Source organism: Hylobates moloch, unplaced genomic scaffold (genome assembly GCF_009828535.3).
Source record: "Hylobates moloch isolate HMO894 unplaced genomic scaffold, HMol_V3 SCAFFOLD_8, whole genome shotgun sequence".
NCBI lineage: Eukaryota > Metazoa > Chordata > Mammalia > Primates > Hylobatidae > Hylobates > Hylobates moloch.
Window position 1 is genome coordinate 57,692,042 of NW_026652283.1, and position 26,996 is coordinate 57,719,037.

Below are 26,996 nucleotides of genomic sequence, written 5' to 3' on the forward strand. Positions count from 1 at the left end.
GATTTTACATTATACTATATGGCTATAGTAACCAAAACAGCATGGTACCGGCATAAAAACAGACACATGCCAATGGAACAGAATAGAGGACCCCGAAACAAATCCATACACCTACAGTGAACTCGTTTTTGACAAAGGTGCTAAGAACATACATTGGGGAAAAGATACTCTCTTCAATAAATGATGCTCGGAAAACTGGATATTTATGTGCAGAAGAATGAAACTTGATTCCTACTGCAAAGATCAAATCAAAGTGGATTAAAGACTTAAAGGCCTCAAACAGTGAAATTACTACAAGAAAACATTGGGGAAACTGTGGGCAAAAAATTTTTGAGTAATAACCCACAATCACAGGCAACCAAAGCAAAAATGAACAAAAGGTACCATATCAAGTTAAAAAGCTTCTGCACACCAAAGGAAACAATCAGCAAAGTGAAGAGACAACCCACAGAATTGGAGAAAATATTCGCAAACTACTCATCTGACAAGGGATTAATAACCAGAATATACAAGGAGCTTAGAAAATTCTATAGGAAAAAAAATCTAATAATCATTTAAAAATGGGTAAAAGATTTGAATAGACATTTCTCAAAAGAAGACAAACATGGCAAACCAGTGTATATAGAAGTGTTCAACATCATTGGTCATCAGAAATGCAAATCACAACTACAATGCAATATCATCTCACCTCAGTTAAAATGGCTTTTATCCAAAAGTTAGGCAGTAACAAATGCTAGTGAAGATGTGGAGAAAAGGGAACCGTTGTACGGTGCTGGTGGGAATGTAAATTAGTACAACTACTATGGAGAATGGTTTGGAGGTTCCTCAAGAAATTAAAAATAGTAGCCTATTACCCAGCAATCCCACTGCTGAGTATATATCCAAAAGAAAGGAAATGCATATATGAAAGAGTTATCTGCATTTCCATGTTTGTTGCAGCACTGTTCACAATAGCCAAGATTTGGAAGTAACCTGTGTGTCCATCAACAGATGAATGAATTGAGAAAATGTGGTACACATACTCAGTGGAGTACTATTCAGCCATAGAAATGAATGAGATTCTGTTATTTGCAACAACATAGATAGAACTGGAAGTTATTAAGTGAAATAAGCTAGGAACAGAAAGATAAACAACACATGTTTTCATTATTTGTGGGATCTAAAAATCAATTGAACTCGTGAAGATAGAGAATAGAAAGATGGTTACCAGAAGCTGGGAAAGGGTAGTACGGGGCTAGGGGGCAGGGGAGGTGGGAGCGTTTAATGGATAAAAAAAAATTAATTTGAATGAATAAGATCTAGTATTTGATAGCATAACAGGGTGACTATAGACAATAATAATTTAATTGTACGTTTAAAAATAACTTAAAAAGAATAATCGGGTTGTTCGTAACACCAAGGGTAAATGCTTGAGGGGGTGGATACCCCCATTCTCCATGCTGTGATATTACATGTTGCATGCCTGTACCAAAATATTTCATGTACCTCATAAGTATATATACCTGCTGTGTACCCAGAAACATTAAAAATTAAAAAAAATTAAAAAGATCTAAAATCACTGCTTGATGACGATGTTTAAAGTTCATTTAAATTCTGAAATCTGAGGTGTGAAGAAGCCAAACTGCAGTGTTCATGGGTGTCAACCAAGACTCCTATTTGAAATGCAGATTTTTAAAATCTGATTGATTAGGTTTGAGGTAGATCTTAGAGATTCAAATGCAGGCCTGGGATTTGGGAGTGGTAGAGATGCTACTTTAGAAAATACAGGAAGATTGATTAAGTAATTGGTGATAAGTCTGTGTTACTGACATGTTTTTAAATAAATTCTTAAATCTGACATGCTTATTTTCCTTTTTATAAGAGAAAGTTCAAATATTCAACACAAACATTTTATAACTGCATATTTCATGTTTTGTGCAATGTGGGGGTAAAGATTTTTAATTCTTTTACTCTATTCTGTAAAGTTACACATTATTCTATAATGTCTTTGAAATACCTCAGATAAAGTTTCTGGGCTTGAGAGGGCCAGAAAAGTTAAAAATGAAGTCTCTGTAAAGGAAACAAATTATTGGTATATACCAACCATTCCCTGTTAATTCCGTTTATATGCTGTGATTAGAGCCTCATGTTTATGGCTTTTTGTCCTTTCAGGTTAGAGTCATTTAAAGTCACATAGGAAACTCTTTACCCCTTTAATTATTATAGATATACTTTGATTCTAGGAGGTCAGAAATGGGGGTACCTAGGGAAACCAAAGCTGCACATGGTAAAACTTGCTTAGGTATAAGGACAACTGTATACAAATGTAAAATTTCATGTGCTGTTATCATTTACCATTTCTGCTGTTCATGCTCTCTCTCTCCTACCGAAGTCCCATCATATTTTTCCCATTCACCACATCCTTATGTTTTTGGAATGCTTCTTCTAATTGTTTCTGGAATACTTCTGAGGTTATTTCAGATAATTGTTTTTTTAAACCCTGATGGATTGTATCAACTATATCATCTGATAATTTGAAATTTCTGTGTGAATTATAAATAAATTGTAATCTACTCCAACTTGTTGGAAAGTAGTAATAGAATACAAACTAGTCAAATACACCACTTTGTGTAATGAACTGAAACTTTCACTTATTTTGTTGGAGGCAAATCAGTCTTTTTGGTCTTATTCCTTTGAGCTTATTTTTGTCTATTTTTGACATTCTACCAACTGAAGTAGTTTACTTCCAAAAGTGATAAAGCAATAGACTCAGACCTGTTCCATCTTTTAGAAATTTTCCCTCATGCTTGCTTTTTATATCTTCATCTTCTAGCAGTACGTTTCTAAAGAAACTCCTCTTACAAAGAAAACTTTTATTTATTTATTTATTTTGAGACGGAGTCTTGCTCTGTCCCCCAGGCTGGAGTGCAGTGGCATGATCTCGGCTCACTGCAAGCTCCGCCTCCTGGGTTCACGCCATTCTCCTGCCTCAGCCTCCCAAGTAGTCGGGACTACAGTCACCCGCCAACACGCCCAGCTAATTTTTTGTATTTTTAGTAGAGACGGGGTTTCACCGTGTTAGCCAGGATGGTCTCGATCTCCTGACCTCGTGATCCACCCGCCTTGGCCTCCCAAAGTGCTGGGATTACAGGCTTGAGCCACCGTGCCCGGCCAAAGAAAACTTTTAAATGAGCTGCTCTTTTGCTTTTCTTTTTCAGTTTCAGAATTATTATGTAATAAACATTTTAAAAGGCAGTATAAGTATTAGGTTCCATAGTCCCTGTATGCATTATGTAACTATTACTCTTTGTAACCATGTACTAATTAAAAGAAGACAAGAGTTGCTGGGGAAATTTTTTTCTGGAGTTCTGAAACACTGTGATAGCATCTGTTGTTTGAAGAATAAATTGCCCCATGTCTTTTCTGTAGAAATCATAGATAAGTACTCTGTGGCCTAGTACTTTTGTTGTTGAACTAACCTTGCATTCCTTAAGTAAACCTTAATTGATATGATATATAAGTTTCCAAAACGTTTTTGGAAATCTTTTGGGTCAGAGTATAGTCATATTCCTTTCCTGCCTTCACCGATTTTGGAAAGGTAACAGAGTACATATGCCATGTATCATATAATACTGATGGTAGAATAAGAGGGACTTTCCCATAATCAAACACATTAATATTTTAGCATTAAAACATGATGTCAGATGTGTTCAGACCAGGTTTTTTATTTTTACCTTTAAATAGGTTGCAAAAAAGCATTTGATTTTCAGAGTTTTGAATTTTAGGTCTTTTATCTTTTTGAGCCCAGACTTTTTTTTTTTTTTTTTTTTTTTTTTGAGACAGAGTCTTGCTCTGTCGCCCAGGCTGGAGTGCAGTGGTGTGATCTCGGCTCATTTCAAGCTCCATCTCCCAGGTTCACGCCATTCTCCTGCCTCAGCCTCCTGAGTAGCTGGGACTACAGGTGCCCGCCACCATGCCCAGCTAATTTTTTGTATTTTTAGTAGAGACGGGGTTTCACCATGTTAGCCAGGATGGTCTCCATCTCCCGACGTCGTGATCTGCCTGCCTTGGCCTCCCAAAGTGCTGGAATTACAGGCGTGACCAAACTTTTTTTTTTTTAAGGCCAAACTATATTGCCAAAAATCTACATGTTGCTAAAAAGCCATTGTCATCACTGACATTTATTTATACAAAATTTGTGTCCTTGAAATTCAGATACCATGAGAAGAGTTTAGTATTGTCTGTTTCTAAACAGGCAATGAGAGAAGATTTCATTTTAATTTTCAGTTGGATTTTGCATCAAAATCAGGAAATCTATTTTAGAAATACTGTCCTAGAGGAGAACTGCATTTATATGTACAAGTTGCAACTGTCAAAGTGGTATTCCAGCTGTGGAATTGTGTCACTGCACTCCAGCCTGGGTGACAGAGTGAGATTGTACCTCTAAAAACATAAAAATAAAAAAACAAACGACATTTAAAGAAATGAAAATAATGTCTGGCACATAGTAAGAACTCAATAAATGTTAGCTGCTGCTGTTATTGTTGTCGACAGATTAGTCGCATAGATTTTGGGTGATATATTTGACTACTTGTGTCGAATGTTAAAGGGTATGTGGAATAAAACAAGAAAAAACATAAAGAATGATTTCTAGTATCTCTGGAGGTGTCTGCAAAATTGGGGCCACAACAATTTTGGTTGCTCAATAAATGGGATTTGCTATTTAAAATTAAATATTAAAAATATTAAATTATTAAAAATGTACTATTTTCAGGTTACTTCTTGCTTAGTGTGTTTTCTTTTGGAGAAACTGGTTCAGTAACTGTATGTAGAGTACTGGAAAGGAACAAGTTTTATTTGTAGCCCCATTTGGTTTATTTATTAAATGTAGAAGTTTATTTTTCTCTCTTTAAAGTTTATAGCAAAAAAATCAATGATAATAGTCTAATTTTATGTGAGTATGTGGCATTTTGGACTCTCTTTGATTCCCTTATTCATAATTCCATATTTATCATCTATGTTTAGCCTAAAATGATCTCAGTGTGCTTTATTTTTGCTCATTGATTTAAAATTTCTCTTTATAATTTAGCTAATGTATCCACTAATAATTTAAATTTAAGCCATTCTTTTTCAATATAAAAGGCTAGTCTAAAATCAATATGCCTATTATCTTTCCAAGAGTGAACCATTGTTTTCTCTTGGCTACCTCTTCATTCTAGTATACCTCATATGTGAAATTGACTTAATAATCTACTTTCTAGTTAGGAAATATGTCTTTGCTTTTGAAGGAAAATAATCTAGGTGAAAATAGTTATATGGACATCTACTTGCATAGCAGAATTTCTTTGATCCCTCAAATTAACAGCTGCATTGTTTTTACTTTTTTTAGCAAGATTCTCATTGTTACCAGCAAGAACATTAAGAACTGTTTCGTTGTCTTTTGATTAAAGTGTGTTACTCCTATATCAGTTTTAGTTACTACCCTGAAATTTTTTTCCCTTGACATCTTTTGATGTCTTTATTAAGCTTTTTTTTTTTTTTTTTTTGGAGATGGAGTCTTGCTGTGTCACCCAGCACCCAGGCTGGAGTGCAGTGGTATGATCTTGGCTCACTGCAACCTCTGCCTCCTGGGTTCAAGAGATTCTCCTGCCTCAGCCTCCCCAGTAGCTGGGATTACACGCATTTGCCATCACGCCCAGCTCATTTTTGTATTTTTTGTAGAGTTGGGGTTTCACCATGTTGGCCAGGCTGATCTTGAACTCCTGACCTCAGGTGATCCTCCTGCCACGATTTCTTAAGCTAGTATAACTTTTATAATTTTATTGACATTTATTTGAAAAATATATGATTCTGTCTTATATTTATAGGTTAGTGTTTTTCATTTGTCTCTTTAAAATATGTCTACGAAGTGGAGGCTAATCCAGGATTTTCCAGTTCTTAAGTTAGAGAACATAAGGTGCCTAGGTAGTTTATATAGCATGGTGGTTCTTGTGGACTCTGGAACTTGACTGCTTGCATTTGAATAATAACTCTGCTATTTCCCAGTGTTGTTATCTTGGTCCACATATATAATCCTCAGTGCCTGAGTTTTCTCACTTGAGAAATGAGAATGATAATAGTATTATCTACATTAGAGCTGTGAAGTTTAAATTATTTAGGTTAGTGCATAGTAAACCCTCAGTAAATGGTACTATTGATATTGTTATTGCCATCTAGTGACTGTGGATGAATCAGGAGTTAAGTAGTAGTATAACACCAGAGTCAAGAGGGACCCAGCCCTGTCAGTGCTTTCTAATATTCTTTGTGTGTGTGTGTGTGTGTATGTGAATGTATAATATATATATTAAGCAGAATTAATGAGTTTTCTTATTCAAGTTTTTCTGTTGTAGTCTGCATTATGCCTTTTTCTTAGTGAATAAAATTAAGACCTGGTAGAAAATAAGTTTCATATTGTGTAATCATTAATAAGATACTATTTTTAATTCTTAGTTTTATCTTCAACAAACTGATGAGTATTTTTAACATATTTGAAATGTAGAATTATATCACTGTATACACTGAGATATCAATATCATTCATTTTTTAGGCTTATAGTCACTGAATTCTGAATCATAAATCCATAAAAAAATGCATAGCTGGAAATGTTCTGTTCTATAAATATGTTCTGTTCTATAAATATGCAACTACACAATTTTATTAGTACTATACAAACGCTAAGGGATTGAGTTTCATTAGTAGGAAGGACAGAGATTTTTAATGCATTGCATTACCTCACTTTCCATCCTCTTAGTCTCTGGATGGAGTAAACTGAAAATAGCATGCAATCTTTTCATACCAGTGTGTGACTCTATAGGAAAGGCAAGTAATGGTTACACTTTATCAAAATAAACTCATGACAAGAACATTTGAATTCTTTATATGGTTAAGTTCTTCAAAGGCTCTTTTATAATTGAGTTTTGCTATAGGAATTGTTAAGAACACAATTAAGGTTTTTGTTTCTTATGTGCTGCATTTTTTGGCACTCATCTAACTTTATTTTTTCATTGATACATAATATCTTGTACATGTTTATGGGGGTACTTGTGATGTTTTTTACATGCATAGAATGTGTAATGATCAAGTCAGAGTATTTGGGGGGTTATCCCATCACCTTGAGCATTTATCATTTCTTCTGGCTATTTTGTTTTTGTTTTTGGTTTTTTTGTTTGTTTGTTTGAGACAGGGCCTCTCTCTTGCCCAGGCTGGAATGCAGCGATGCGATCATAGCTCATTGCAGCCTTGACCACTTGAGATTAAGTGATCTTCCTACCTCACCCTCCTGAGTAGCTGGAACCCCAGGCATGCACCACCACATACAACTAATTATATGTAGAAAATGGGGTCTTACTATTTAGTCTGGGCTGGTCTTGAACTCCGAGGCTCCAGTGACCCTCCCACCTTGGCCTCCCAAAGTGCTAGGATTATAAGCATGAGCCACCATGGCTTGCCTCTTCTAGCTATTTTGAAATATAAATACATTGTTGTTAACTATAGTCAACTTAATCTTCCGTCAAACCTTAGAACTTATTTCTTTCATGTAATTGTATGTTTGTACCCATTAACTATGCCTTAAAAAAAAAGACTGCTGTGTAGACAGATTCATATGATTTATTTTTGAAAATGTGAAGTTTTATGTTACTAATTTTGTTAATAAAAGAAACTAAAATTTATTGAATGTTTACCATATTTTGGCATCATACTGTGAACTTTACATGCATTATCTTATTTAAATCTCATACTTCTCTGATAGGTCTTCATCATTTAATAGATGGAGAAGCTAGAGCTCAAATAAGATTAATCACTTGCCCAGAGTCAGATTATTCACTTCTATGGGTAAAATTCAAACTGTGTACTTCTTAGAGTACCTCCCATGCTTTAACCTTTGAGGTTCTTTCAGTACTAAGTAATTAATCATTTTGTATGTTTGCGTATAGAACCATTCTAATTAGTAATCTCAATTGCTTAAATTTTATAGGGTAGAAAGAATATAAACTTTTTTTGTTGGGTTTTTTGTTTGTTTGTTTTTCGAGACAGAGTCTCGCTCTGTCGCCCAAGCTGGAGTGCAATGGTGTGATCTCGGCTCACTGCAACCTCCGTCTCACAAGTTCAAGTGATTCTCCTACCTCAGCCTCCCAGGTAGCTGGGATTACAGGAGTGTGCCATCACACCCAGCTAATTTTTTTACTTTTAATAGAGAAAGGGTTTCACCATGTTGGTCAGGCTGGTCTCGAACACCTGACTTCAGGTGATCTGCCCGTCTTGGCCTCCCAAAGTGCTGGGATTACAGGCGTGAGCGACCGTGCCCGGCCTCAACATATGTATAGTAGAAATAGAGAAGAAGAACTTACAAAAAGTAAATAATAGTTTATACGGTTGGTGTATATGTCATGTGATTTTCAGTTGTTGATAGTTTTTTATGTAAGGCTTATTTAAAGATGAGAGGGAGATAGGAATGATGAAATGGTAAGATAGAAATGCTGAGATAGAGGAAGTAAAAGATAGTCTACACTTCTGGAGGTTTTTTTAGGGTTAGATAGAATGTATAGAGGATATAACCAAATAAAAAGAACCAATGGAGAAAGCAGATTATGTTTGACCAGAGCAGAGGAAACTAGTATATTGGTTTTGGGTTACAAAGACAAGATTATTGTTATTTTACCATTTATTTTATTCTTTTGATAGTTCTGTTTTTCACATGAGGTTTGATTATAATATTTTGAAGCTGGGAGGGACCGTAGATAATACATAAATAGCTAGCCTTCATCACCTCATTTTTACAGATGAGGAAACTTGAGTAATTGATTATAAGTTAATTGTCCAAGAACACATAGCTTTTTAATGGCATAGCAGGGTCTGTTAACCATAGATTTTGATTGCATGCTTGTGCTCTTTTCCCAATAGTGTAAATTTTCTTTTCCTTAAAGTTCTCCAAACCTTAACCTGTCTGAAAATGAAATATAAACAAGTAAATCTATATCAACACCTGCCTTGTGATTACCCCCTATTGACATTATTTCTTGGTTTATATGTTTGAGGTGGTGGGTTGAAGTGGTAAGTTGCTTAAATATTTGCTGATATTTTATGGGTTGTCTATTTGATGTCTAATGATTGGCAATAAATATTTTCTTTGCTTAGAAATTAGAAATACTGGGCTTATATATGATATACTTTAGATTTACTTTTTCTGTTAAAATAATGTAAATACTGAAATCACATTTTTCTCTCTTCATTTTGCAGTAGTATTATTGATTCCACAGAATACAGCCAACCTCCAGGTTTCAGTGGCAGTTCTCAGGTAAACGATATCTTTGTTTGCTTTAATGATACCATGAGTATAATTATCTGAGTTATAAAATCATAGATTAGTTTACTAAAATGTCCTGTCACAAAGACAAACCATTTTGAATGCAGTGGTGTTGATTAGCACTTGAATAGCTCTTATGCATAATGGTGGAATCAAATATTAATATTTGCTTTTTCAATTATAAGAACCTAAATTTATTTTCCTCACCAAGTTGTGATGGAACAAATCTCAAGTGTTTTGCTTTCTTTTTGTTTTTGTTTTTTTGAGACACTGTGTCACGCAGGCTGGAATGCTGTCGTCTTGACCTCCTAGGCTCAAGCAATTCTCCTACCTCAGCCTCTCGAGTAGCTGGCCCTATGGAAGTACACCACCATGCCCAGCTAATTTTTGTACTTACTGTAGATCTAGATGGGATTTCACCATGTTGTCCAGGCTGGTCTCAAACTCCTGGACTCAAGCGATCTGTCTGTCTCACCCTCCCAGAGTGGTAGGATTACAGGTGTAAGCCACTATCTCTGGCAGTTTTTAAAAACTTAACTGTTAATTTCAGAACCTGAGAGGAAGGAAATACTTTAGGAAAAAAATTATGAATAATCAAGACATAGTTTATCTTAGAGATAATGAAAATTATAAATCTGTCATTGAATTACGCTTCATTACATTGAAACTTATAGCTTTTCCATGGAATAAAGACCACAGTCTTGAGTAAAATAGATAATCAGCTTGACTTCTTTGAATTAGTTGTATGAGTATTTTAACCTTTACTCTCTTCATCTTTGGCTTGGAGATACTGGTATCTGTCAAGCTTATTTTTGAGGCCTAATATGCTTTTTTAAACTTTTTATTTTTATATTTTATTTTATTTTATTTTTTTGAGACAGAGTCTCGCTGTCTCCAGGCTGGAGTGCAGTGGTACCATCTCGGCTCACTGCAACCTCCTCCCGGGTTCAAGCAATTCTCCTGCCTCAGCCTCCCAAGTAGCCGGGACTACAGGCATGCGCCGCCACGCCCAGCTAATTTTTTTGTAGTTTTAGTAGAGATGGGGTTTCACCATGTTAGCCAGGAAGGTCTCCATCTCTTGAACTCGTGATCCTCCCTCCTTGGCCTCTCCAAGTGCTGGGATTACAGGCGTGAGCCAGCGTTCCCAGCCATTTTTTATTTTTATTTTTGAGACGGAGTCCCGCTCTCGCCCAGGCTGGAGTGCAGTGGTGTGATCTTGGCTCACTGCAACCTCTGCCTTCTAGGTTCAAGCGATTCTCCAGCCTCAGCCTCCTGAGTGGCTGGGACTACAGGCGTGCGCCACCACGTCTGGGTAATTTTTGTATTTTTAGTAGAGACGGGGGTTTCACCATGTTGGCCAGGCTGGTCTCAAACTCCTGATCTCAGGTGATCTGCCCACGTCGGCCTCCCAGAGTGCTGGGATTACAGGCGTGAGCCACCACTCCTGGCCACGTTTTTTAATTCTTTATATTGAAATAAGTTTTGACTTAGAGAAAAATTACAAAAATACTAAAAAGAATTCCTTTATAGTTTACATCCAGATTGTCTAAGCACTTAACATTTTATCACATTTGTTTTATCATTCTCATTCAGCCTTTCTTTTACATATATATGCATATAATTTCATTTCTGGATTGTTTGAGTATGTTTCTTTACCCTTAAATACTTCAGCATGTATTTCCTTAGCAACAAGGATATTGTCTTATGTAGTCACAATATAACTTTAAAATTCAAGCAGTTAATATTGATACAATATTATTTCTAAATTCTAGATTTTCAGATTTTAAGAATTACCCTAATATAGCCTGGGCAACATGGTGAGACCCCGCCTCTACAAAAAATAAAAAAATTAGTTGGGCATGGTGGCATGTGCTTGTGGTTTCAGCTACTTGGAAGGCTAAGGCGGGAAGATACCTTCAACCCAGGAGGCCGTGGTTATAATGAGCTGAGATCATGCCAGTGTACTCCCGCCTGGGTGACAGAGTGAGACCCTTCCCCCCCCACTCCCCCCCCAAAAAAAAGAATTACCGTAATATCCTTTATAGTAAAACAAAAAACAATGAGGTGTTTTTAATGAACATTTATTTGTATATGCACTTTATTTGAAAAAATAGTACACCTATTTTTATCTAAGTGAGCAATAAATCCTTTTGGATTATATAACTTCTGTTTTTCTTGTCTCCAAACTTGGATGACTACCTTGTTACTTTTATGATTAGTTTATGTGACTATTCTGTACATCATTCTGCATTATATTCATGTACAATGCATGCATTTGGCCTATTCTTTTTTTGTAGTAAGTTTGTAGATTGGTTTGTATCTGTTTCTGAACAGCCATGAAAATACCAGATTCAAGTATTTTTGTAAGACATAATGGAATACATTAGGAGAAAATTTAAAGCCTTAAATTGAAATATACCATAGGAACTTGAGAGAGAATAGCAGTCCCTGTATCTGGAAACTGGCTTGGCATTTATAGCTAGCCATTTATGTTCTCCTTCTGAACATAATTTCACAGAACATCAACATCAGACAAGGCTACTCCCTGTGACTGATGAAGCGAAACAAAAAGCAAGATCACTCCGTAAAGTTGTCTAGCCACATTTAAAAAACAAGGTCACACTGTGCAAACTACAAAACAAACAAACAAACAAAAAAAAAACCCTACCCTGACCAATGTGAGTGGTTGCTGCTTCTTTACCGGTTAAAACTTTAGCCTCCCTGTAGTCTTCTGTGCTCCTAGATAAGATTTATCATTACATAAGTTACTGAATTATAGAATCATTCCCACTTGACAGTATCCAATCCACAGTGAAGCCCCACTTTCTTGAACCCTCCCACAAATTATTTAACAAGTGCCTTAATCCTTTAAGTTGTTTCTAACACTGTCTTACTGAGCCATCTCTCACTTATTCATATTTATTGCTGCTAGCAATAAATAAAATTTGTTTAACTACAGGTGTTTTTTTAATTGGTCTTTGGCTGGAGGACTTTGACCAAACTTTATATAGGGGAACAAGAAAAGGTTTCCACAGTTACCATTTATATTAACATTACTTTGGGATTTCTAGCAAATCCTATGAGCTAGAAACCAGTAGAAACTGAATCTGAATACAGCCTTCAGAATGTGAGAAAATGTTGGCGATTATCTATCTGACAAAGGATTAATAACCAGAATATATAATGGACTCAAACAATTTGATTGCAAAAAATAATAATGCAATTTAAAAATTGACAAAAACTCTAAATAGACATTTTCAAAAGAAGATATACAGGTGGTCAATAGGTATATGAAAAAATACTTATCACTAACCATCAGGGAAGTGGAAGTCAAAACCACAATGAGATATCGTCTCACCACAGTTAGAATGGTATTATCAAGAAGATAGAAGTACCAAATGTTAGAAAGGACGTGGGGAAAGAGTGAATGCCCCTATACTGTTAAGAATGTAAAGTCATACAGCCATTATGAAAAAGGGTATGGAGGTTCCTCAGAAAACTAAAAATAGAACTGTCATGTGTTCCAACAACCCCACTGCTGGGTATATATCCAAAAGAAAGGAAGAGATACCTGCACTCCCATGTTTATTGCAGCACTATTCACAACAGCCAATATTTGGAATCGACCTAAGTGTCCATCAGCAGATAAAGAAAATGTGGTGTATATACACATTGGAATATTATTCAGCTGTAAAAAAGAATGAAATCCTGCCATTTGTAGCAACATGGATGGAACTGGAGGTCATTATATTAAGTGAAATGAGCCAGGAACTGAAAGACAAACAAACATCACATATTGTCAGTCTTAAATGGCAGCAAAAAAAAAGTGGATCTCATGGAGGCAGAGAGTGGAATGGAGGTAGTAGGCAGAGAAGGGAAAGGCATGGACGGGGAATGGAGACAAGTTGCTTAATGGGTACAAAAATACAGTTAGATTAGGTGAATGAGTTGTAGTATTTGATAATATAGTAGGGAAATTATAGTTATTACTTTATTGTATATTTCAGAATAGCTAGAAGAGAAGAATTGCAGTGTTTCCAACACAAGAAATGATAAATGACATGATAGAAATCCCAGTTACCCTAATTGATTATTACACATTATATACATCTATCAAAATATTACATGTACCCCCCACAGATATGCACAACCATGATATAGCAACTTTTCTAAAAAGAAATTGGGTGCAGCACACCAACACGCACATGTATACATATGTAACAAACCTGCACGTTGTGCACATGTACCCTAAAACTTAAAGTATAATAATAATACAATTACAAAAGTAGATCCTTGGATCAAGATTTAAAAAAAAAATTTAATCTGGAGGAAAAAGAAAATCAATCTTTTTTTTTTTTTTTGAAATATTTTAGAGTAGCACTTTTATGTGGTAAAGGAGACTTTTGGTTTGAGATAGTGCACTGAGACGGTGCATTAGTATCTTCTCATCCCCTCCCACAAGAAATCCTATTGCTATATTGCTCTCCTCACACCCAAAACTTAGAATAATTTATAGATGATTAAAAGAGAAAATACTTACAGAAGAAGAGCTGACTAATCTGTGAGTCACTGTGTGCATGGTAAATGTGTGCTTAAGGATTAAATAGCAGGTCTCCCAGGAGAATTCTTAGCATCTGTTAGAGGACTGGGGAGTTGTTGAGGAAACCCTACTAGTGTTGAGATGGAGCTGACATGATACTTTGCACTGAAGGTCTTACCCTTCATTTCTAGCTGTGCTCCAAATAATAGCTAGACCTAACATAAATTGAGACAAAAACAATTGAAATAGTGGGTAGTCGAGTATAAGCCTGGCAAAGGCAAACTAAAGAATACTGTAAACTGAAAAAAACCCAGAAGTATGAACAAAATAGGACAGTTTTTTCACATAAATAAAATGTGTACTTTCCAAAAGTAGTAAAACTTAGTATCATTAAGGATTGGAATTTATGTAAAGCAAAATCTGTTAGAAATTAAATACTTAGGGGCTGGGTGTGGTGGCTCACGCCTGTAATCCCAGCACTTTGGGAGGCCAAGGCAGGCGGATTGTGAGGTCAAGAGATCGAAACCATCCTGGCCAACATGGTGGAACCCTGTCAGTACTAAAAATACAAAAAATTAGCCGAGCATGGTGGTGTGCACCTGTAGTCCCAGCTGCTCAGGAGGCTGAGGCAGAAGAATTGCTTGAACCCGGGAGGTAGTGGTTGCAGTGAGCCAAGATCATGCCATTTCACTCCAGCCTGGCGACAGAGCGAGACTCCATCTCACAAAAAAAAATAAATACGTGAAAATAAATAATTAGGTAGCATTTATTTTGCAGTTACTTTTCATAGACAGTGTTTGAACTAGTCATATGTGTTAACTAACTTTCAGAACTACTTTATGAGATAAATACTATTATTATTATTATTATTTTTATTTTTTGAGACAAGGTCTTGCTCTGTCGCCCAGGCTGGAGTGCAGTGGCACCATCTCAGCTTACTGCAACCTCCGCCTCCCGGGTTCAAGTGATTCTCCTGCCTCAGCCTCCCAAGTAGCTGGGGCTACTGGCGTACACCACCACACCCAGCTAATTTTTGTATTTTTAGTAGAGATGGGGTTTCACCATGTTGGCCAGGATGGTCTCGATACCTTGATCTCATGATCTGCATGCCTCAGCCTCCCAAAGTGCTGGGATTACAGGCATGAGCCACTGTGCCCTGCTGATAAGTACTATTACTATTCTTTATCTAGAAGGAAACTGATACACAGAGAAGTTATGGAGGTTGACTCAGATAATATAGCTAGTAAGAGGAGGAAGCTGAGATTTTAACCCAGACATTATGGCTTCAGAGTCTCCGCTTTTAAATACTCATTTATTCAGCCAGCAGGTTTTTGGAATTTTGTGGTTGTTGTCGTCTTTGTTTTGTTTTGTTTTTTGTTTTAAACGTACCTCATATTTACTAGGCTCTGAGGACACCTCATTGGACAAAAGCAAAACAGATAGTAATCCTTGCTATAATGACGTTTCCCATCTAATTGGTAAGATACTTATAGCAAAAGTATAGATGACTTTTGAATGACCAGGATGTGACATGTCTACGAATGTCCCTGGGAAAACTTCCTAGGCAGAGAACAAGAAGTAAATAATCCCTGAGGTGGAGAATGCCTTACATAGTTCAGAAGTCCAGTGTAGCTGGAGACAAGTGAACAAGGGAGATAAAAATAGAAGATGAGGTAAAAGAACTTAACAGAGGCTACATTTCATGTATGGCTTTCTTAGGCTGTTAGAAGGAGTTTAGATTTTTTGAGTGAAATGAGTAAAGCATGGCTTAATAGGTACTTGTCTCCCTATATACTTTGCATCAAAGGATATATGTTATTTATTGTAATCCTTGGAGAATTTCGAAAAATTGGTTGAATCTAAGACAAGATAAATAGTATCGTCTGCATTGTGTGAATTAGAGCCCCAAATAAACAAATAGAGACAGACAGTCTGGAAAAGAGTAAATGAAGACTCCTCTGAGTACCTGTGTGTTAAAAAATCAGTGCGTTCAAAAAATACCGCTAGTGGAAATGTTATTTATCAAAAATTTCTGGAATGTGGTCAGAATTGTACTAAACATTCATAGTCTTGAATGCTTTCATTTTTAGATAAGAATGAAAATAAATGAACTTATTACTTATCCAAGAGGCTACATTATCACTAGATGGTAAATATAGAAAGACCAAAAAAAGCCCATATACAACATAAATTGAAATTAGCTATTATCATGATACTGAGTACATTAAAATAACTAAGACAATGTTGATGCATACTAATAAAAATCACATTCTTTTTTTTTTTTTTTTTTTTTTTTTGAGACGGAGTCTCGCTCTGTCGCCCAGGCTGGAGTGCAGTGGCGCAACCTCGGCTCACTGCAAGCTCCGCCTCCCGGGTTCACACCATTCTCCTGCCTCAGCCTCTCCAAGTAGCTGGGACTACAGGCACCTGCCACCACGCCCGGCTAATTTTTTTGTATTTTTAGTAGAGACGGGGTTTCACCGTGGTCTCGATCTCCTGACCTCGTGATCCGCCCGCCTCGGCCTCCCAAAGTGCAGGGATTACAAGCGTGAGCCACCGCGCCCGGCCAAAAATCACATTCTTAATGACATGTAATTTTAAAGAAGAATATAAAATATTAAAATAGTACAGATCAATGTTAGGACAATTTGGATAGACCAGTAACCATAATTACTAATTTAATTAGATTCCAATTTAAAAGAAATCCCAGTAATTTTTTTAAGGGTATGTAGAGTGTGCCCAATTAACATTGTAAAGTTCATTAGTAGAATGAATTATTCAGAGGTTAATGATGAATTTACCTCATCAGCTATTAAAATGTACTCTTAAGACTGCTGCAACAAAAGAAGCAGAATAAAAATTTAAAATCTACCAAAAAGTAATTAATAGTCTGTGATAAAGGTGGTCATGTAGATCAGTGGTGAAAGGAGAAATTAAATGCATGGTGTTGAGACAAATGGGAAACTATTTGAAGGAAATTTAGCTTGTTTTCACTTACTGAAAGAGTTCAGTTCAGCTAAACAATAATTTAAACAACAATAGAACTATAGAAATTAAGAAAGAAGTCTACCCTACATATAAGAAAGCACCACAAACAAAATTTAAACCCACATTGAGAAAGGCATCATAATTAGGGCAAGTAAATGGCTTAATTGCTTCAAAATATTAAAAATTTTGATAATTTTATTTATTTATCTTTTTATTTTTTTGAGACAGAGTCTCACTCTGTCGCCAGGCTGGAGTGCAGTGGCATGATCTCAGCTCACTGCAACCTCCACCTCCTGGGTTCAAGCGATTCTCCAGCCTCTGCCTCCCAAAGTGCTGGGATTACAGGCATGAGCCACTGCTCCAGGCCAATTTTATCTTTTTAATGAAAGCTCCAAATAGGGTAAGAAAATGGTTCAGGACATCAGTATTTTTAAAAGACAAAAATTCACACATTCAGCTCACATGAAATAATACTCAATTTTGCAAATAAATAAAAGCAAAATATAGAATAATACTAGGTACCAAAGAAATCATCTGATAGCTGTGGCTAAAATCAAAGGGATGTTCCAAAATGGAATTACTCTTACTTGCAATGAGTGTATGTGCTCAAGCATGTGCATACTGGGGAAGGGTAGGTGGAGGAAGGGAGAGTGGTAGTTGAGTTGATAGTCTTCCAGGAAGATAATTTGGCAGTATATACATGTGATCAATGCTAAAGTAGTTTGATTTGGTAATTATGCACAAAGAAATTTATTTTAAGGAATGATTCTAAGTACTATGTAAAGATTATATACTGGTATTAATCATATGTGCAAAAATTCGGGAAAAATAAACATGCCCAGCCATAATAGAATAGTTACAGAAATAGTGCTACAGCTATAGGATGGATTACTTTACTGCTCTTAAAAATAATATTTAGTAGTTGAATTGAAAAAAATGCTAACAATATAATGTAAGTGAAGCCAGAAATGTATGAACTTTATAGAGTTATATTTCTGAACTTTTGTAATTGCCTCTTGATTTTGCTTTAGAATTTTTATATAACCATAGTACAATTAGCAAAATTTAAAAATTGATATATCTCAGAAAACCTAAAATTTTTTATTTTAAATTTTTTACAATTTAAATTTTAGCAGTGTATTCACTAATGTCCTTCATAGAAAAAAAAAATTCTGGTCCAGGACCAATTCTGAACGACTTGTTGCATTTATTTGTCATGTCTCTTTAATCTCCTCTAAATTGGTACAGTTCTTCAGTTTATGACATCAACATTCTTGAAGAGTTTAAGTTATTTATTTTATAAGATTTCCCTCAGTTTGAATTTGTCTTGTGTTTCCTTATGCTTAAGATTCAGATTATCTATTTTCGTCAGGAATACTATAGTAGTCCTATTTTGTCCTCCTTAGTTTGTCATATCTGGAGGCATATGATATCTATTTGTCTCAGTGCTGGTGATAGTAACTTTGATCACTCGATTAAAATGGTGGCTGCCAGATTTCACTGCTGTGAAGTTTCTTCCCTTTGAGCATGTATCATTGTATCTTATCAGTGTTATAATAATTGCTAATGTGTTAGTTGTCCAAATGATGATTTTCTGAGTTTTTATATCTTCTACATTTATTAGTTAGTCCTTCTGTTTGTATGTTTATATCGTTGTGGAATCCTGGGTCATTAATATATATATTCTGTTACTAATTTTGAAACTCAAATCGTCTTGTATTTGGCTAGTTGGAGCTCCTTCAAACTGACTTCTGTATCCTTTTGACATATTTCTATCATTCTTTATAAGTACTTTCTTAGACAATAATGTTCCAGCTTCATTCCATACTGACCTTGCCCCGGTCCTGGAATAGTCTTGTATCCAAGAAACCTCTTTTCTTTTAGTGGAAAAATATATTTTAAAACCAAAAATCTTAAGTATGCTCATTGTTCTTGGAGTATCATTGCTTGCAAGCTTTCTCAGTGAACAGAGCTAGGAAATATATGTATTCGTATGTATTAATATATATTGTTGTATATTTATACCCATAATATATATGCATTAATTAGATATAAATCACTGTGTTTGATTACTGAAGGACTCCCAGGAATCAAAGAGTTTATATTTCTGGAACAGTGTGATTACAGGCAGTGGATATACAGAACAGCCCAGCAGCAGTAGTGTATTTATTGAAAGGGATCAAGAGAATTCAGTCACAATATTCTTTGTCCTTCCACTGCTAGGTTGCACAGGAATTGCTTTGTCACGAGATTTAGAATCACTACTGGCTTGGGTTTGAAGCACCTGAGTGCCAGGAGACCCAAAGTCTGCTTTTGGTTGGAGTCTCTAATTGTGAGCTAGTCATGTAACCACTCAATGGATTCACCTTGCCTGCTGCCTAGACAGAGTCAATTTATCAAGACAGGAATTGTGATAAAGTAATTCACGCAGAGCCGCTGTGCTGTTACTCAAATCAGTCTCCCCGAGCATTTGGGGATAAGAATTTTTTTTTTTTTTGAGATGGAGTCTCACGGTGTCCCCCAGATTGGAGTGCAGTGGCGCGATCTCAGCTCACTGGAAGCTCCGCCTCCTGGGTTGACGCCATTCTCCTGCCTCAGCCTCCCGAGTAGCTGGGACTACAGGCGCCCGCCAACACGCCCGGCTAATTTTTTGTATTTTTAGTAGAAACGGGGTTTCACCGTGTTAGCCAAGATGGTCTCGATCTCCTGACCTCATGATCTGCCCGTCTCGGCCTCCCAAAGTGCTGGGATTACAGGCGTGAGCCACTGCGCCCGGCCGGGGATAAGAATTTTTAAGGACAACTTGGTGGGTTGGGGGAAGCCAGTGAGCCAGGAGTGCCTGATTGGTTAGGTAGATGAAATCATAGGGAATTGAAGTTGTCCTCTTGCACTGAGTCAGTTCCTGGGTGGGGGCATGAGATCAGATGGGCCAGTTAATCAATCTGGGTGTTGCCAGCTGATCCGTCAAGTGCAGGGTCTGCAAAATATCTCAAGCACTGATCTTAAGAGCAGTTTAGGGAAGGTCAGAATCTTGTAGCCCCCAGCTGCCTAACTTCTAAACCATAATTTCTGATCTTGTGGCCAGTGTTAGTTGTCTAGTCGCCAGGCAAGAAGGAGGTTTGTTTTGGGGAAAGGGCTGTTATGGTCTTTGTTTTAAACTGTAACCTGTAAATTGGCTGGGTGCAGTGGCTCACACCTGTAATCCCAGCACTTTGGGAGGTCAAGGCAGATGGACCACCTGAGGAAGTTCAAGACCAGCCTGGCCAACGTGGAGAAACCTCGTCTCTACAAAAAATACAAAAATTAGCAGGGTGTGGTGATGTATGCCTGTAATCCCAGCTAGTCAGGATGCTGAGGCAGAAGAATCACTTGAACCCATGAAGCAGGGGCTGCAGTGAGCTGAGCTCATGCCACCACAGTCCAGCCTGGGCAGCAGAGCAAGACTCCGTCTCAGAAAAACAAAACAAAACAAAAAAAACAAACCTATAAACTAAGTTCCTCCCAAAGTTAGTTAAGCCTGTGCCCAGTAATGAACAAGGACAGCTTGGAGGTTAGAAGTAAGATGGAGTCAGTTAGGTTAGATCTCTTTCACTGTCTTAGTCATAATTTTGCAAAGGTGGTTTCAGTCACTTAGGTGCGTACGTTTTGGTTATGTGACCAGCTTTAACAGATCCTACTGAAATCAGGTGCAAATCATGAAAATGATGAATTCAATTATTATTACTAAACAATGCTGACCAACTGATGGGTTCTGTGCCAAAACAACTCACTGACTGATGATTACAGAAAATTATTTATCTTTAGTTAATATATTCTATAGTGTAGGCAAGGGTCAGTGGTCAGTCCATACAAGCTGAGGTCAATCCATGCTATTCTAGCATGTTTAGGGTTCATTCTAGCATTTGTCCTTTCTCTGTGTATAATTTCCTCTTCTGATGGAAACCTAGCTATCATGATCAAAATACACTTACTTATTTGCATAGTCTTAGAATATATATACAAAAGTTAGCATGAAAATTGCTGAGAAAACCAATCTAACTAGAGATATTTCTTTGAAATTCTGTTTGTCTTTAGCCTGAGAATACATACTGAAACTATAGTATATTCAAAGGTTATTTGGATTTGTTTAATTTTCTTCAATTTTCGTTGTGATATTTCTTTGAAATACACTTAGGTTCATTTACTTCTATTTGTATTTCACCCCACTTTCCATCCTTATTATATATATCCTTTTTGAATATGTAAAATATTAACCTGATTCTAAAAATCAGAGCTGTAATAAAAAGTTATAATCAATAATGGCTACCCTTTCAGCTTTTTTACCAATTTCCCTACCTCCATCTTTTCTACTTCATTTCTACTTACCTTCTTTAGGTCACTGATTTTATTAGTCAGACTTACAGATACATATGCACATTTTCTTATTTTTACCTCTTTCACAAAGGGTAGCTTTCTAGTAATTTTTTTCTGTACTTTGTTTAACAATTTATGAGGAAGGTAACTCTATAGAAGTTCATAGAAGTCCTCTTCATTCTTTTTTACAGCTGCATGAGACTTCTTCATGTGGTTGTACTGTAATTTATTTAATCACTTTGTTATATAATGACAAGTACATAGTTTCCATTATTTAGAAATTACAGCCAGTAGAGCAGTGACTAGTTGTGCCTGTGTATTTTCATATTATTGGAGGTAAAATACTTTCAGTGTAAATACCTAGAAGTGGGATTGCTGGGTCAAAAGTATGGATGGATAGTACCAAATAAACCACCCTCCAAAAGCAGTTTGTGTCTTCACCAACAACATGTAAATATGTCTGTTTTCCCCACAGCATCTCTAACAGAATGACTTTTCATAGTTTTTAATTTTTGCCAATATATTAGGTGAGAAATGTATCTCAGAATAGTTTTGTGTTTCTTTAATTATAAATGAGATTGACTATGTTTTCATATGTTTACTGGTATACTAATATACTTATTAGTGAGTAGTATACTCATATCTTTAGCTGACAGATGCTTTTCTTCTATTAGGTGCTTGACTTTTTGGGTTCAATTTATAAGACTGTGTTATATTAGGAATACCAGTCTGTTACCTATGACCTGTGTTGGCTGTATTTTCTTCCTATTTTATTTTATTTTTTTACCATTCAAAAGTTTTTAGTTAAGATTATCAATTTTCAAAAATTACATCTAGATCTTTGAGTCACAGTTAAAAGCTTCTCCCTACAACCAGGATGTAGACAAACCCATTCTTTCTTAAAATACTTGTCTCATCTTTATTTTTTTACATTTAAATTCTCAATCTATTTGGAGTTTATTTTAGTGTATGTTTTGAAATGTGGATTTAATTTCATCCATCCAAATGACTAGCTATGTGCCCCCAGCTCTATTTTAAAAAGTTGATCTATCTGCTGGTCTGTTTCTGTTTCTGTATTATCATTCCTTTATTGTAGAGGCTTTATGATATGTTTTAATGTCTGATATTTCTCTTCTTCCCCTATCTTAGCTTGTCTTTTTCATTGTTTTAGAGAATGTTTCTTCCTGTTTGTTTTTTCATAGGAACTTTAGTATCAGTTTATCTAGCTCCATAAAAAAGCTTCTTGGTATTTTTTATTGGAACTGCCTTTATCTTACCAATTATCTCAGGGAGAGTTGACATCTGTATGATACTGATTTTAACTCTAGGTTTTGCTTATATTTTTCAGAAGTTTAAGCATTTTTTAAAGCTGAAAATTTGTTTTTAAAAATTTAAAATTAAACTTTTAATTTTGAGATATTAATAATTATAGATTTACATGCAGTTATAAGAAATACAGATTTAGCATCTGAAATCTAAAAATCCAGAATTTGAAATGTTCCAGGATTTGAAACTTTTTGAGCCATGATATGATGCTCAAAAGAAATGCTAATTGGAGCATTTTGGACTTTGGATTTTCAGATTGGGGTGCTTAGTTGGTAAGTACAATGCAAATATTCCAAGGTAGGGAGGAGTTTGGTTTGCAGAGCTTCCATGCCCTCTCTGGGCCTGCATGCTCTCCTTATCATCCTAGACCTCAGTGTGTTCACTAGCCCGCAAACTCATTCAATCTTATTGTTTAGGAGCTTTATAGAGTTTTATAGAGCTTAGTCTCCAGGCCTCAGCCACTTCCTGGAGGTTGGTGTGTGTGCAAAAGTTCCAACTAATTACTTGGTGGTCTTTTGACCAGCCTCATCCTGAGGCTTTATAGGTGTCTCGCCCTAAGTCTCTTCACTAAATTCAGGTATGATCAAAAGGAACTTGCTATGAATAAAAAAAGATGCTGGTATCACTCAGGAAACTCCAAGAATTTTAGGAACTGTGTGTGAGGAACTATAACACCCTAATGGGTTCCCCTTCCCTGCTGCCTAGACAGAGCTGATTTATCAAGACACTGGAATTGCAATAGAGAAAGAGTAATTCATGCAGAGCCAGCTATGCTTGAGACCAGAGTTTTATTACTCAAATCAGTCTCCCCAAGCATTTGGGGATCAGAGATTTTAAGGATAATTTGGTGGGTGGGGGAAGTCCAGTGAGTCAAGAGTGCTGATTAGTTGGGTCAGAGATGAAATCATGGGGAATTGAAGCTGTCCTCTTGCACTGAGTCGGTTCCTGGGCCAGGGCCGCAAGATCAAATGAGCCAGTTAATCTATCTGGGTGGTGCCAGCTGATCCATCAAGTGCAGGGTCTGCAAAATATTTCAAGCACTGATCTTAGGAACAGTTTAAAGAGGGTCAGAATCTTGTGGCCTCCAGCTGCATGACTCGTAAACCTTAATTTCTAATCTTATGGCTAATTTGTTAGTCCTACAAAGACAGTCTAGTCCCCAGGCAAGAAGGAGGTTTGTTTTGGGAAAGGGCTGTTTTCATATTTTTTAAGCTGTAAAGTAAGTTCTTCTCAAAGTCAGTTCAGTCTATGCCCAGGAATGAAAAAGGACAGCTTGGAGGTTAGAAGCAAGATGGTTTGTTTAGGTCAGATCTCTTTCACTGTCTTAGCTGTAATTTTGCAGTGGCAGTTTCAGAACTTTGGACAGAGACCAAGTATATTTCTTAGACCACATTTCCTTTTCATGTGTGTAGTGATATTGTTGCAAAACTTTCTCCTTGGTTCAGCTAAAACTGGGCTCTTGTCACACGAATGGGAAAGATTAGGCTTGCAGGCACGTACAAGGGTGAGGAAAACGTAATTTATTGGGCGAAAAGGAAAAAGGGAAAAATAACTCTCAGCAAAGTGAGACAGAATCCTGCTAGCAGGTTTCTTGCCTCACACATTGAATCCCAGGTCACCACCCAGGGACAAGAGAGGCCAGGCTCCTCCCCGCTGCAAATGGCACAAACTTCCTGAGGCCCCACCCCATCCTCTCAGTGTGCAGATGGGCATTATTCAAAAAGAATCAGCTGGGAAAGGGCAGGCTTCATCCAGGACGGGCAGTCTGGTTTTTCAGCCTTCAGACTGGTTTAGGCTTGAAGAAGGGGTTTTGCCTGGGGACCCTTGGCTGCCTCCTGTCTCTATCATTTTCTCCTCTAAAGAAGTATATATCTAACTGCCATAAGGATAAGGAGGAAGATTAATCTTAACTGCTTCCTGCTGACAGGGTGTGCTGTTTTGGGAAAATGGCAGTCAGATCTTTCTGAGAGGCCTATCTAAGGGTCCCATCAAAAGGGGCCATCGTCTGAGGCTTTGGTTGCGTGATCATTTGGAGTGTGATGGCCTGAAGGCAAGAATAGACAAACTGGGTTATTACAAAACGTGTATCAAAACAAAATAAGGTGGGAGGGCATGAGGACAGCTCAAAAATCTCAAGACTTTTACTAGTTAGTGCAGGGAGATGGGGGCAGAAGCCCGACTAGTAAAACAAACTTTTACCCTTTGCTGGCATGTTGGGCTTCTGGGTTCCCTTCCCCTGAGCCCAATCCTAAGCCAACCAATTTAAGGTTTGGGAAATTAACTTTTCCCAGTTTGGAGAATGCATCCGAGGGGAGTGTCCCATATTACAAAGACACGATTACCTATCAGTGAAGAGAGGACAGAGGAGGAGAAAGGAAAAAGGGCTTTTTTTTTCCCAAAGGAGTCTCAGGGTTCAGGATGCATTCAAAAGGGTTGCAGAGTGAAGATGAATGGCTACCTATCTAGAAAGAGAGGAGCACGGTGCCCCAGGCTACCTTCTCTTCCTAGCAAATACCTGGGGTATTTGAGGGAGGGAAAGTGAGGTGTTCCTCTTTCTTTCCTCTGTCCTTGGATCCCAAGTCCCACCAACCACGACAAGGTGCCACCCATGGGTGTCAAAGCAGCTTTCACTGATGTTAATGGTGGGGGGGCGTGCTACAGGGTGGAAGTATTCACTCTTACCCATGTACACCTTATGTCCCCTGCTGTCGGTAGCCTTTGAATTCCCTAGACCTTATTTATGCCATGGATAGTAGCGTGACCTTTATCTATGCAATGGTAAGCTTGGCTTGATCAGTAAGAATCAGTCACACTCACCTATGCTGTGCCTTTTAACTTCTGTTATTGTCTGCTTCTGGATCCATCAGGTCCGGTTTTCTTTCCTAGGGCTTTGACCAAAGCTTGGAATTGAGTTTGAGACAAAAATGTGTCTTGTGAGGTGGGGGGTGTTGCATGGACTCCTTTTCTTAAGTTGAATGCTACGGTGAAGCTGTGGAATTGAGTCCTGCTCCAACAAGGGAGAAAAGGATGTCTTGTGACACCCCAGATAACTGGTGGCTATAGTTATGCCGGCTAAGATTTGGGTGCATAGTTCTTGTCTTTGGTTAGCTCCCTTGTTCTTAGTTTCCCAAAAAGGAAACCTCCAAGTGATGGGCATCCTATTTATTCCCATCACCTGGCAGGATAATTGCTCAGAACTAGAATATTGATCCAGATTTCTACATTACCCATCCCTTTTGTTTTTTTCTGAGCTGCAGCTGGAAACTACTGTTTGGTTCACAGGAACAAGCAGGGTTAGTCTAAAATGTAGGCAAAAACTTAAAAATAAAGGAATGTAGAATTTAATGACAAATGTATGATAAGTCTTGAAACATAATTTATCTCTCTCCAGTCTTTTTTTTTTTTTTTTTTTTTTTTTTTTTTTTTTTTTTTTTTTTTTTGAGACGAAGTCTCGCTCTTGTCCCCAGGCAGGAGTGCAATGGCTCTATCTTGGCTCACTGCAACCTCCACCTCCCAGGTACAAGCAATTCTCCTGCCTCACCCTCCCAAGTAGCTGGGATTACCGGCACCTGCCTCCACACCCGGTAAGTTTTGTATTTTTAGTAAAGACGGGGTTTCACCACGTTGGCCAGGCTAGTCTCGAACTCCTGACCTCAGGTGATCCACCTGCATTGGCCTCCCAAAGTGCTGGGATTACAGGCGTGAGCCACTGCACCCTGCCAGTCCTTATTTTTGTTAAAAAACAAATCGTGATAGGATTGAATTGTTTGCAAAATAGACTTTAGTCTTATACTTGGCCTGATTATTTGCGTAAAGTGCAGCAAGATTAATTATTTTTACATAGGCCTTTTAGATTGGCTTGAGTGGAACTCTGTTCCACAAGAAATCCCAGATAAGACCTTTTAAAGCCAAGCCCAACCATCAGTTTGTATCCTCAAATGCCTGTGAATTGGGTGATCCTGCCCTCTTAATGTCTCAAAATAAACTTGGAGCTCTGGGCCTATAGAAGGTGACATTCTTTACTTATCACAGGTCAGGAACCCTATACAGTGGCTGCGTAGACAAGGGTATGATGCCAGTTTTCCCAAGGGGCTTTTATTGGCTCTGCAAGTTGAGCTTGACTCCTTAAAGGGAAGCATACCCTTCAAGTTAAGCCTTGGTAAAACACGTTTCTCCAGTTGCATCCTGTTGCAAAAGAAAATGGATTCTTATTGCACTGATGTAAACAACTATATTGCCATAAGTTAAGAACACTTACAACTAGTTTCCAAATTCTGGAGAAGCCAGAGAGAGAGAGAGAGAGAGAGAGAGAGACAAATATGCTCCAAATTTTTTTCACAGGAGTGTGCCATACTCAGTTATTAAAAGCTGTAAATAGTTCAAAATAAGTTTCCTTGACTATGAAAAAACAAAACAGGGATCAGCAATATTCCAAGCAAAAGGTAAAAAGATTGCCTCAGTTTTCGA

General features: G+C 37.2%; 1 protein-coding gene across 4 annotated transcripts in view; it reads left to right on the forward strand.

Annotated features, from left to right (window-relative positions):
- Nucleotides 1–26,996, forward strand: part of COP1 (COP1 E3 ubiquitin ligase) — a 257,894-nt gene that overhangs the window by 81,804 nt on the left and 149,094 nt on the right. For all 4 annotated transcript variants that reach the window (XM_032160914.2, XM_032160918.2, XM_032160917.2 and 1 more), the window contains one exon: nucleotides 9,256–9,313. In XM_032160914.2, coding sequence (XP_032016805.1) covers nucleotides 9,256–9,313 — 58 coding nt within the window. The remainder of the gene's footprint in view (nucleotides 1–9,255; nucleotides 9,314–26,996) is intronic.